Source organism: Osmerus mordax, chromosome 10, assembly GCF_038355195.1.
Source record: "Osmerus mordax isolate fOsmMor3 chromosome 10, fOsmMor3.pri, whole genome shotgun sequence".
NCBI classification, from domain to species: domain Eukaryota; kingdom Metazoa; phylum Chordata; class Actinopteri; order Osmeriformes; family Osmeridae; genus Osmerus; species Osmerus mordax.
Window position 1 is genome coordinate 370,901 of NC_090059.1, and position 12,123 is coordinate 383,023.

Sequence of the window (12,123 nt, forward strand, 5' to 3'; positions counted from 1 at the left end):
ATAATTATTTATTTATCCAAGTATTTATTTATTCAGTTTTGGCCCCTATAATCCTCCATACAAACGTACCCCATGCGCATTTTCAGCCAAGGTCCTAGGCATCGCTCTCAAACTTGATTAGCGAACTCAGCCAAACTACATGCATGTTTCTGCTTCCCCTGTCGACAACTTGGAGCCAGAAGTGATAAAGACATCACCTTCATAGACAAGGTTTTTACCAATTGGAAAACGGCTGCGGTTTATTTTACATAGAGCTCAAAAAACTATTTTGCGCTCAAATGAATGCCCAAAAATTTCGCCACAGTGGCAATGAAGTTCAGATTAGTAGTCAGATAGTTTCACCTATTGAAAGACTTTTGATTTAAGTAAGGGGAGTGCCGAACATGTTCTGTCGCCGTTTGACTTCCTAAACAGCTGTGTAGATGTTTTTGTAGTGTGTCTCGCGTAGGCTACAGCGTTGCAGTGAACCACACTGCAACGCTGTGGTTTGAAACCACGGGTAATGATAATTTCACCAACAAATCGTTTACTTGTTATGTAATGTCATAATAAATCCTACAACGAAAATTTATTTGTGAGGAATGTTTATTTTAACGATTGAAAACAGATGCATCATAAACCACTGTAGTATGTGTTGCCCGGGCAACAGAGGCTAATGTCATGCTAATGCTTCAGTGAAATAGTAAACTACCGTTTCCGAAAGTAGATGTGGGCCTACTTCCTTAACAATATCAGCTAATATTGTACATTACATTTCACAATTGTGTTTCACATCACTAAGTAAAATGAGTAAATAGTTAACACCCTGGCCTCTTTGCTTGTGGCGTTCCTGCAGCTGCCTTGCAGTAAAGCTATAGTTAGCCTAGCTATCCCCAAAGTTAACAGATGCAAAACGAATCTTCTGCTACAGATAGTCACGCGTGTTTTCGTGACGTTAGCAACGTCAGTGACTGTGGCTAGCAAATTAGCCACCGTTAGCTTCACTTTTCACCACAAAAACTTAACTTGAGCCTAAACCATGCAACGGAAAGTAAATAAAAATACAAGCAACTCAATCGCTACCAAGACGAAACTTTTGACACCTAGGTTGTCTATTTAGTCCAAATATTGACGAAGATTTAGGGGTGGGAAAATAAATAATAATAAAATATGTGAGAGAACAAAGGTTGTGCTCTTGCCGAAGGCAAGCACACCCAACTAGATATTCCTGAGAAGGAGGAAGTCAGTTTCAAATTCCAGACACAGGGTGGGGTTTGAATTTCTTTGTGAATGAGCCCCCAACTTCAACTTCCCTCTCTGAAGTTATTCTTTGGTGGTTTACATGCTGTTAGGTACTTACACACACGTACAAAAATAGTTTCACCAATGACCCAGTAAATATTCCCAATGTAAGACATACTGTATACTCTTTCCAAAATGATTCACACTTTGTTTGCAGTTACATGCTGGTTGTGCAAAAACGTTCTAGTATTCATAAATCAAATCAAATTGATTTGTATAGCCCTTTTTACAGGCAAGCATGTCACAGAGGGCTTTACATATGCCCATAGAACTGCCCCTCAACCAACCTAAACCCTCAAGGAAGACAAGGAAAAACAGGAGAAAAAATGGAAGAAACCTTGGGAGGAGCAATTCAGAGAGGGATCCCCTCCTCCAGAGACGGTTGGTGAGAGAGAGGAGCAGAACACAGGCTAAACATAGTCATACAGTGTCAATGGGTTTTGAAACACCAAAATCCATTGTTCAACTTTATAGATGTAGAACAGGACCGGGAGACTCGCGACCAGGTCCAGCGTTGGCCGACCAGGCAGGTGCTGACAGCTCAAACCCTCCACACCACAGAGCAGGGATTAGAGAATGCCAGGAGCAGCTAACAGTTACAGTCATAATAGAATGAGATCCCCACCGGTCAAGTGTGGACTGGTGCAGCAATTTAACAGAGCAAAAAAGGGGTATTTGATGCAGCCCCACACACCAAGACAGCGACAGCCCCCCTCGGTTGGAACATGAAATCTGTTCCAGGGGAGAGAACTCTAAAATAAGTTATACTTATAGAATAAGTATGATAACAACCCGTCCCCCGTTGCCTCCAACTAGTAACAGAAACAATAACAGTAACAATATACAGCAACAGAAACTATAACAGTGACAATATACAGTAACAGATTTACTTTATTTGTAACATCTCGATGTAACATCCAGATGGGGCAATGTGAACATATAAGCTATAATTACAATTTAAAAGTTACATGTGATACACACATAGGCAAACACACACCCCAGATTTACATAGAAGTAAATACACACATACTTACCTTTAACAATCGTAGAATTGACTAAACAATAACGTTTTTAACCTAATTTTGAATGTCGAAACAGTATCAGCCTCCTTAATTGAGACAGGTAATTTGTTCCAGAGAAGAGGTGCCCTATATGAGAACGCCCTACCTCCAGCTGTTTTTTTCTTAATTTTGGGAACCACCAGATAGCCGGCATCTTGAGATCTAAGAGTTAGATCTGCACCCTATTGCCCCGCAAGGGAGCAACAAGGAGACCGGAGAGGTACAGTGGTGCCAATCCATGCAGAGATTTGTAGGTTAGTAGTAGAACTCAGCTCTGGCTTGGATAGGGGAGCCAGTGTAAAGAGACAAGAGTAGATGTTATGTGATCAAACTTTCTTGTTCTAGTCAATAGTCTAGCAGCAGCATTTTGCACCCACTGTAAAAAAATTGGTAGGTAATTGGGAGGCCAGAGAACAACACATTGCAGTAGTCCAATCGGGACGTAACAACTGCATGTATTAGTTTTTCCGCATCATCCTTTGAGAGGAATTTTCGTATTTTGGCAATATTACGTAGATGGAAAAATGCAGTTCTGGTAATATGCTTAATACCTTAGACCCAGACGCCGTCTGGGTCTAGGAAATTTGCAGTCATCCAAGTTCTTAACCCAGAAACACATTTTTCCATAGCATGTGGAAATTCTCAAGACTTTATAGACATATATAGCTGAGTATCATCTGCATAACAAAAATTTACCCCAGAGCTTCTAATTATGTTTCCTAAAGGCAACATATAGAGTGAAAATAACAGAGGGCCTAGAACTGAACCCAGCGGTACTCCGTATTTTACAGTGGAGCTCCTGGATGAGCAGCCATCATAATGGACATATTGTGATCTATCAGATAGATACCATCTAAACCACTTAAGTGACGTACCAGAAATCCCAACATAGTTCTCCATACGTTCCAGGAGAATCTCATGATCCACAGTGTCAAAAGCTGCACTTAGGTCTAGAAGAACCAGGACAGAGATAGAGCCTGTGTCAGAGGCTAATAATAGACTTTGAATAGACTTTTGACATTGACATTGACTACCTTGGCTAATGCAGTTTCAGTGCTGTTGTGGAGACGAAATCCAGACTGGAGAGGTTCATAAAGCTGATTTGAGGAGAGGTGCTCAGTGAGCTGTTGTGTCACAGCCTTTTCTAAAATTTTGGAGAGAAATGGCAAATTTGAAATTGACCTGTAATTGCTAAGACAACCAGGTTTGTTTTTTTAAGAAGGGGCTTAATAATAGCTTGTTTGAAATAGTTGGGGACTTGGCCAGTTACAATAGATTCATTAATAATTTACATTTACATTTAGTCATTTAGCAGACGCTCTTATCCAGAGCGACTTACAGTAAGTACAGGGACATTCCCCTGAGGCAAGTAGGGTGAAGTGCCTTGCCCAAGGACACAATGTCAGTTGGCATGACCGGGACTCGAACTGGCAACCTTCAGATTACTAGCCCGACTCCCTCACCGCTCAGCCATTTGACTGAGCTGTCAAATAATAATAAGCATGGGTGGTCCAATAATAGGGAGAAGTTCCCTACGGAGTTTGGCAGGGAGGGGATCGAGAAGGCAGCTAGTGGGTTTCGAGGAGTCTATCAGCTCGATGAATGCTTCCATAGAAATAGGGTTAAAGTGAGTGAGAGCCTCAACATGCAGCATACTTGGTATAGAGGAAAGTTCAGTGTTGATGGCCACTCCTCCAGGACTAGTCTGTAGTTTGTCCCTTATTGCATAGATTTTTTGGTCAAAGAAGTCTAAGAAATCATTGGGAGAGAGATCTGAACTAACACAGTGTACTTTTCTTAGTGAGTTTTGCAACAGTATCAAATAAGAACTTAGTGTTGTGCTTGTTCTTACTAATCAACTTAGAGAAATATTCTGATCTGGACCTGATGAGGACTTGCGTACTCCATTTGGCTGTCCTTCCAGGCCAGGCGGAAAACCTCCAATTTAGTGGTACGCCACTTATGTTCTAGTTTTCTAGTGGACCTCTTGAGAGTGCGGGTTTCCTCTGAATACCATGGAGCCAATTTCTTGTCTTTTCTTTTCCTTGGTTTGAGTGGGGCAGCAGAGTCTAGGGATAGCTGAAGAACCAAATTCAGATCCCTCGTTTTAGCATTTAATGATTCATTTGGGACGTCAAGTGATTCTAGTGCAGCGGGTAGAATACTAGCCAGTTCCAGAGCTGTGTTTGGGGTTATGCAGCGTCTAGTAGAAATATTCTGAGTGCCTCCAAGGCTCTGGCAGAGGTCCATTTTGAAGGTAACCAGGCAGTGGTCTGATAATATAGGATTGTGGGGGTGGACAATCACGTCACTAATCTTGATTACCCGCGTGAGAACTAGATCCAATGTATGCGAGTGAAGATGGGTAGGTTTGGAAACCACCTGAGGGAGACCTGTGGAATACATTAGAGCAGTAAAGGCCTTACTTAAAGGATCCTTTGGGTCATCCACATGAATGTTAAAATCACCCAATCACCATAGTGTTGGTCTCTGTCATAATTAATGTGAAAGCAGCCTATTGAACGTTGACATAACTCAATCTTCAATGTATTCTAACCACTCCTTTGGATGGTTTGTGTTTCATCCTATTATTTTTAATCCTAATCTTTTTTTTGTTTTGTTTCAGGCAAAAGGGCTGAGAGATGGTATGGTGTCATCCAATGAGAATGTCCATCCACAGTTGCTGGGTGAGGTTGAGGGTGTGTCAAGGCAGGGCCCTCGCACCGTGGTGCTCCAGAAGAGTCAGCAGGGATTCGGCTTCACACTGCGCCACTTCATTCTCTACCCACCGTCTCTCCAGACACATAAAGTAACTATGCTTTCCACAAATGGTTTATTTTAGTGCTTTCCTAGACTGTTGTTCAATACTGTTCTGACTTTTTTCTAGAACAGTACAACATGAACATCTTATCCAGTGAATTTGTTTAAAAATCATTAGCAGTAGCTTGACCAGTTGAAAATGTTCACGAAGCAATAGTAGAGTTTTCATAAATGGGTGTCCCTGGCCTTGAAATGAATGGTAGAGCCATAGAGGTTTTTAGTGAGACTGGGTTATTTACTTGAGGTGCATCATATCTTTACTGATGTGGGCCCCTAGGGAGTCAGGTGGCTGAGTGGTGAGGGAATCGGGCTAGTAATCCGAAGGTTGCCAGTTCGATTCCCGGTCATGCCAACTGACGCTGTGTCCTTGGGCAAGACACTTCACCCTGTTTGCCTCGGGGGAATGTCCCTGTACTTACTGTAAGTCGCTCTGGATAAGAGCGTCTGCTAAATGACTAAATGTAAATGTAATCTAAAGAGAGGTTTAGAGGGAAGGGCTCTGTGGCCTTAAGTCCCAGGTTAAAGCCCTCGTCCCATCATCCAGGGGCTGCTGGATGTGTCCTGTGTTTAAACACTGTGTTGCAGCAACAATGTCAGTAAGTTGCTGCAACATTGTGTTTAAGCAGTTAACTTACCCAGGGGGGTATTCCAGAAAGCGGGTTTAGTGAAAACCCAGAGTTGGGTAACCCTGAAATGAGGCAAACTCTGGGTTTTCTGTTTCACTCTGTAAACCTAACCTGCTCGCTAGCAGGTTTTCCATAGCAAACTCTGCATTTCTACCTATCCCCTCCCACTTTCTGAGCCTGATACAGTTGGCAGACATGGGGTGTCCTTTCCTGGTTCAGATGACCGATCTCTAACAAAATTATAAGATAATAAGACCGCAATTCGATGTGCTTCAATTCCCTGATGAATACCGAAGTTAACATTACCATTTCCATCACACACCATAATGTATTTAAGCAACATTCTCAGCCCCTACATCGCTAATTTTACACACCATGGACGTTGACTCAGAACCGATCAAATATGTCTCATAACCTGCTTGCATGTCCATGTGTGTTCATTCCCTTTAGGTGTGCCACTGTCTTTGGACAAATTGGATCATCTCTTTTTCATGTCTTTCTTTAGCACCTCCCTGTCGTGTAATCACAGCAACATACCCTCATCACACTAACTTACTGTTTTTCTCTCTACAGGATGAGGAAAATGGAAATGGAACTGGAAAAGGTGACTTTATTCTGCTTCAATCTTAATTATTCCCACATTCATGTTTGGAAAATCTAATGGTATTCACCAAACAGTATGGGCCCTATTTTAACGATCTGAAACGCAAGTATCAAACACGAAACGCAAGTAACTTTGTGGGCGGGACTCCGGACATGAAAGAAATGTAACACAGCCATACAAAAAAACAAAACAATGTAACGCAGCTTCGCAGGAAGAAGACCCTGGCCTCGCCAACAGTGCGCACGGGCCAAGCATGCGCCCTGGTTTATCATGTGGCCCCTTGTAAAAATGAATTGCGGACCCCTGAGTTACGAAGCTGGGCCATGGAGCTAACCCATGGAGCTAGGATTTTGATGCTAGGGAGAGTGTGGAAAGATGATTTAGCCAAGGCCATAGGGCAAGAAGGCCAAATTACAGGTGTTGGCCATCTGAAGGGCATGCGACAGCAAGGTGGGACCCGCTATAAGACTTTGAGCCATGAAATGTTAGGTCTCAGTTCAGGGAAGCACTTTTAAACAGTAGCACTTTCTATTTTGAAATGTTTTATTTTGCTTAAAATGTTTTAGTTTGGTAGCTCAGTGAAGCACTTAAAATATTTTTTTGATATAAATACAGTATGATTGTGCTTCAAATAAAAAATATATTTACCTACACCTTATTCTTGTTTAAGATCATTTACATAATATATATGAATGTATATGGAGCGTGATAAAAAGGTGACCTTGAAATTGTGGCAACGCAAGGAAAAAGTTGGGTGCACCTACATTTTGGTGCAAAAACAATTAAAAAGTTAGGCGCACCAGTGCAACCGAGGCAACAAGTTAGTCTGGAGCCCTGCTTTAGAGTATTCCAAGGTATACTTTTAAGTACTTTAGGAAGTATACTTGATGAACTGAAAGTGCACTACACAGGCTACTTTAGAGTATTCCAAAAGTATACTTTGAAGTACTTTATCAAGTATACTTGATGAACTGAAAATGCACTACACAGGCTACTTTAGAGTATTCCAAAGTATACTTTGAAGTACTTTAGGAAGTATACTTGATGAACTGAAAGTGCACTACACAGGCTACTTTACAGTATTCAAAAGTAAACCTTGAAATACACTATAAGTGTACTTTAAAGTGTACTAAGTGACCTAAAAAGTGGGACAATTCAGTTTACTTAGTACAAAAATAGTATATAAATAAGTACAAAAATAGTATATAAATAAGTACACTGCTAGTATACTTTAAGTAACATGATAATAGTATACTTTTTATACTAAGTATACTTACAAAATAAACTTGAAGTATACTTCTTTTTTGTAAGGGAGGGTCTGTGATATCGTACTATTATTAGTGCACATTATTTCACTAATTCTCAAATAAGGTTTTAGATTTTTAATTTATGTCTGCAATTTGTTTTATTTTGAATGTGATGCTTATGACATAACCATTTCTTAACTTTGTGTTCAGCCAGCCTGAGACCTGGTCTGGAGCCCATGGACACCATCTTTGTGAAGAGTGTGAGGGACAGAGGCCCAGCCCAACAGGCTGGCCTGTGTACAGGTATGACACTACAAAGAAAAATGTAAAAAGGAGATTTTACAATAGAGAAGAGGATTTAGCAGACTCTGAAAAGTGTGTGTGTGTGTATGTATGTTCCAGGGGACAGACTGGTGAAGGTTAATGGAGAGAGTGTTCTGGGGAAGACCTACTCTCAGGTGATAACACTAATCCAAAACAGGTGAGAAACACATGCACACATGCTCAGATTATCATAATGAAATGTAATTCTTGCATACAACAAGACATTTGAAACTACATAAAACATAAGAAGTTCTCCTCTGTTCTTATTGTGAAAATCAGTGGAAATGTTCTGGAACTATCCATCATGCCAAAAGATGAGGATGTGATGCAGTTGGTGAGTGTGAGTATGCTATTTCTCTTTCTTTCCTTACTTTAAATTCAATTAAAATATTTGTGTGAAAAAGTCAAATGAGCATGTTAAATGTTGAAGAACATTTTAATTTCAGCGACAACCATGCAGAGAAATAACAAACTTGCCATCCTTGCTTGCTTCACAACTGTATTGTTTATTTTTTATTCTATTCCATAATTCTATCTGGCATTTCCCTCTTTTTCTTATGACATGTTGTTGTATTTTCTCTTATGCAGGCGTACTCTCAGGATGCCAACCTACAAGGGATCAAGCCATATTCAGGCAGGCCACAGAACCTTCCAGAACCACCACCTCTCTGTTACTCTCGATCCAAGCCCACCCCTCCTATCGCCTTACCCACCCACATCCCGCTGGACAACTGGCACTGCCGCCCTGTTAGCCAAGCCTTCCCCCTGGACAACTGCTCTAGCACATCTACATTGACCTCTGGCTGGCCCGGGGGTCCTGAAGAGCACAAGCAGAAGAATGGCATCCAATTTGTCTCTGCACAAAATCCATCTTACGGTCATAATCGTGGTCGTTCATTATCAACGCTAAGTGCTCTGGATTTCCATTTTGCCAACCACAATGCTGCCATTGCCTCAGCAACGCTGCCTCATGTGCTGCCACGCAAAAGCAGCCTGCCAGCTTCACGTGCACAAGCAGATGCCAGGTGCCATCAGGCCCTGTCGGACTGGTACTACAGCCAGGCAGAAGCAGCAGACATGTCCCCTCGCCATCGAAGTATATCTCAGGATCGGTTAGCTGAGCTGGGGCTGGCGCTTGGCTCTGCTTCCTCAGCTGATCAGAGAAGCTGGAGAGTTTCCCAAGAAACTATTCAATGTCATCAGCAGGCAGCTGCCCCCTCCCACAACTCCTATTGGCTTGAAGGCTGGGGCATGGTGGGACCAGGAAGTCGTTCCTGCTCAGAGGGCCTGTTAGCAGCGTATGCTGAATATGAGCACAGCTACGGTCGCTCAGTGGACACACTAGCTCAGGCAGCTGCGCTGGTCTCCCCCCATGGTGACCAAACCTCCGCCTGGCTTTCACAAACTGGCCAACCAGATACAAGAGCTGTTGAGGTAAAAAAGCAGCAAGGTTTAGGAAACCAGCAGAAAAATTTAAAAACTACAGTCACATCATCAATGGTTGTTTCTGCCACAGTCTCTGCTGTTGGGCGGCAGCACCAACAGATGGCTGAACCACAAACCAGAAGAATGGAAGGGAAAGAATCAGTAGACTACAAAAGCTACAGCCCATTGTGCCCTCCCAAAGCTGGTGATTTTTTACAACAAGACCATTCTTTTAGGGAGCCCACCTACGGCTCTCATTTCAACTGGAGCCCTTGTAACCAAACCAGTCCCTCGGACAGCGAATTAGGGTTGGTGGTTGTACCTCGTCCCCAATCCACTCCTGCTCTCTTTTCGACTGAGGATGACAAGCTTACACTTGAACAAGACAGGGAGGCCCTCTCACCACTTGCATTCAACCAAGAGATCATCTTCAGGCAGAAGCCACCGTCGGGTTGTCGGATCCCCATCCACACTCTACAACATCCTCATTATACTGTCAGCGTGGACTCTGCTGAGCCTCCCGCCGCACTGTCCTCTCCTGTCTCTGGGGGTTCAAGGCCAGGGGATAGTTTACGAAAGGCTAATGGTAACCTGCCTCCTGACAACTCCCTGGCTTCCATTCCTTTCATAGGTGAGTGCCCCTTCTCCTCCTTCTCTCTTGTCACTTTCCCTTCTTCTTTTGTTGGTGTTTCACTCCAAGTATTCATTCTGTCTGTTTGAATGTGGGTGTCATAAATAGCACCTGCAGTGTATGAGTGGTCCCAAGATTATTACTTGCGCATACTCTTAATTTAATTGAACTTTAAACTTAACATCTTACTTTCTAGATGCTGTGAGAATATTTTCATGTGTGACTCATCTGTAACATGACTGTTCTTTGTACAATCTCACTTTCCACCTTCCCACATATTTGACCTTAAACTACCCCCCCAAACAGATGAGGCCACAAGCCCTAATGCTGACAGTGCCTGCCATGTGCCTGCCTGCAGTTTGGTGTCCTCCAGTGCCCAGTGCCCCTCTGTTCTCGCTTCTGTGCCCACCCTCCTCACTTCTAATATGGTGTCCCCCATCCTCTCCAACTCCTCCCCTGTCCGACTCCGCACCAGGGACTGCAGTGAGTTACCCTCCCTTACCCCATTGTTCCCAAAACCTTACCCTACTGTTCCTTTCACATCTAAAAGTTTATCCCTTCAACCTCAATACCGTTATCACTCAACTCAAATTCTATTGTATCAAAACAGAACAACTAAGCCTCGATAGAAAGGAAGTTTAAATAACTTACAAAATTATATAATAAGGTTTTTCACAGAAAATGCACAGCAATGTCACAAAGGGCTTTACCATTGACCACAGATAAGCACCAATCACCAACCTTCACTGAGATTGGCATTATGAGGTGAAGGATCTCCTCTTCCAGGGATGATGAAGATGAAGATTAAATGTGAAACATGTATATTTACCACACAAGACAAACAACTTGACAGCCAGACCTCTGCAGCCAGACCTCTGCAGCCACCCAAGTGTAGAGTCATTAGACAACCAAATAAATGGATGCAGCACCCAGAATTGTGGAGCACTTCAAAAAGTTGGAGAACAAAGTTCTGGACTGAGATATTGAGATGGACATTATATGGCCAAAAGTATGTAGAAAGCTGCTAACTATACAGACATCTCCTTGTTGATGGGGAACTGTCCAATAGAAGCTGAAACATTGATGTGGGATTTGTTTCCCTTCAGGCCACAAGATCATTTTTTAGGTCAGGCACTAATTTGAATATAAATGCTCAAATCTGCTCCATAGTTTTTAAAATATGTTTATATAATGTATTTTCAGTATCACCCAGCCAGGTTTTTTATGTAGAATTTCTGATTTCACATCTGTCTGACCCCTTATCACCCTCTCTGATTGACTCTCTAATCCCCATCTTGTGATCTGTATCTTTGATCAGGCAGTATCAAGGGACGCCGTTCCTCCTACTTGCTGGCCATCACAACTGAACGATCCAAGTCATGTGACGAGGGTCTCAATAGCTTCAGGGAAGAAGGGCGTGTTTTCTCGTGAGTTTACCTTAGGATTTCACTCTTGAGATTCATAAAAACAGATATAAAGTTATTGGAAATAATTACCAACCAAGTTCTTTCTACCCAACATAAATAGGCACAAAATTGACAACTTTTTTATTACAGTTTTTGTGCACTTTTTTTCTCAGACGACTACCAAAAAGGGTCAAGAGCTTTTTCACTGATGGGGTGAGTTGTACAAAGAAACTGTTTTATTTGTTGTCTTTCTATCTCCATCAATGACTGGCTGGGATAAGTAGATTTGTTATCTGATTAGTTGTCTGTGTTTTAGTCTCTAGAGAGTTTGCGAGTTGCAGAGGAGGTGCGGTCCAAACGCCACTCCACCTCTGAGTTGGGCACTATCACTTTCAGTAATGTCCGCAAGGAGGGCTGGCTGCACTACAAACAGATCCTTACCGAAAAGGGAAAGGTAACACTCATTCAGAGGCATACCCAAACATACACACATCCTTTAGATAGACATAGACATAGATACCGTACATGGTAAACACTTCTTAGTTAGCAGAATCTTTTATCCAACGTACAAAAGTGAATAAAGTGAGTGCAGCAAATAATCAAGAAATAAAGGTGCACAGTTCTAACGATACTACAGTAGTTTATGCCAAAGGACAGTCTGTGTTACAAGACTCAGTGCAACAACAACATGAGAAGAC

The 12,123-nt window shown here is 42.3% G+C and overlaps 1 protein-coding gene across 1 annotated transcript in view; it reads left to right on the forward strand.

Annotated features, from left to right (window-relative positions):
• The window catches only part of LOC136950643 (rho GTPase-activating protein 23-like), a 78,274-nt gene that overhangs the window by 48,963 nt on the left and 17,188 nt on the right, over positions 1-12,123 (forward strand). Inside the window, exons 2-11 of the mRNA XM_067245084.1 lie at positions 4,969-5,151; positions 6,362-6,392; positions 7,850-7,942; positions 8,042-8,120; positions 8,243-8,303; positions 8,552-10,019; positions 10,326-10,502; positions 11,338-11,446; positions 11,599-11,638; positions 11,742-11,879. Coding sequence (XP_067101185.1) covers positions 4,969-5,151; positions 6,362-6,392; positions 7,850-7,942; positions 8,042-8,120; positions 8,243-8,303; positions 8,552-10,019; positions 10,326-10,502; positions 11,338-11,446; positions 11,599-11,638; positions 11,742-11,879 — 2,379 coding nt within the window. The remainder of the gene's footprint in view (positions 1-4,968; positions 5,152-6,361; positions 6,393-7,849; positions 7,943-8,041; positions 8,121-8,242; positions 8,304-8,551; positions 10,020-10,325; positions 10,503-11,337; positions 11,447-11,598; positions 11,639-11,741; positions 11,880-12,123) is intronic.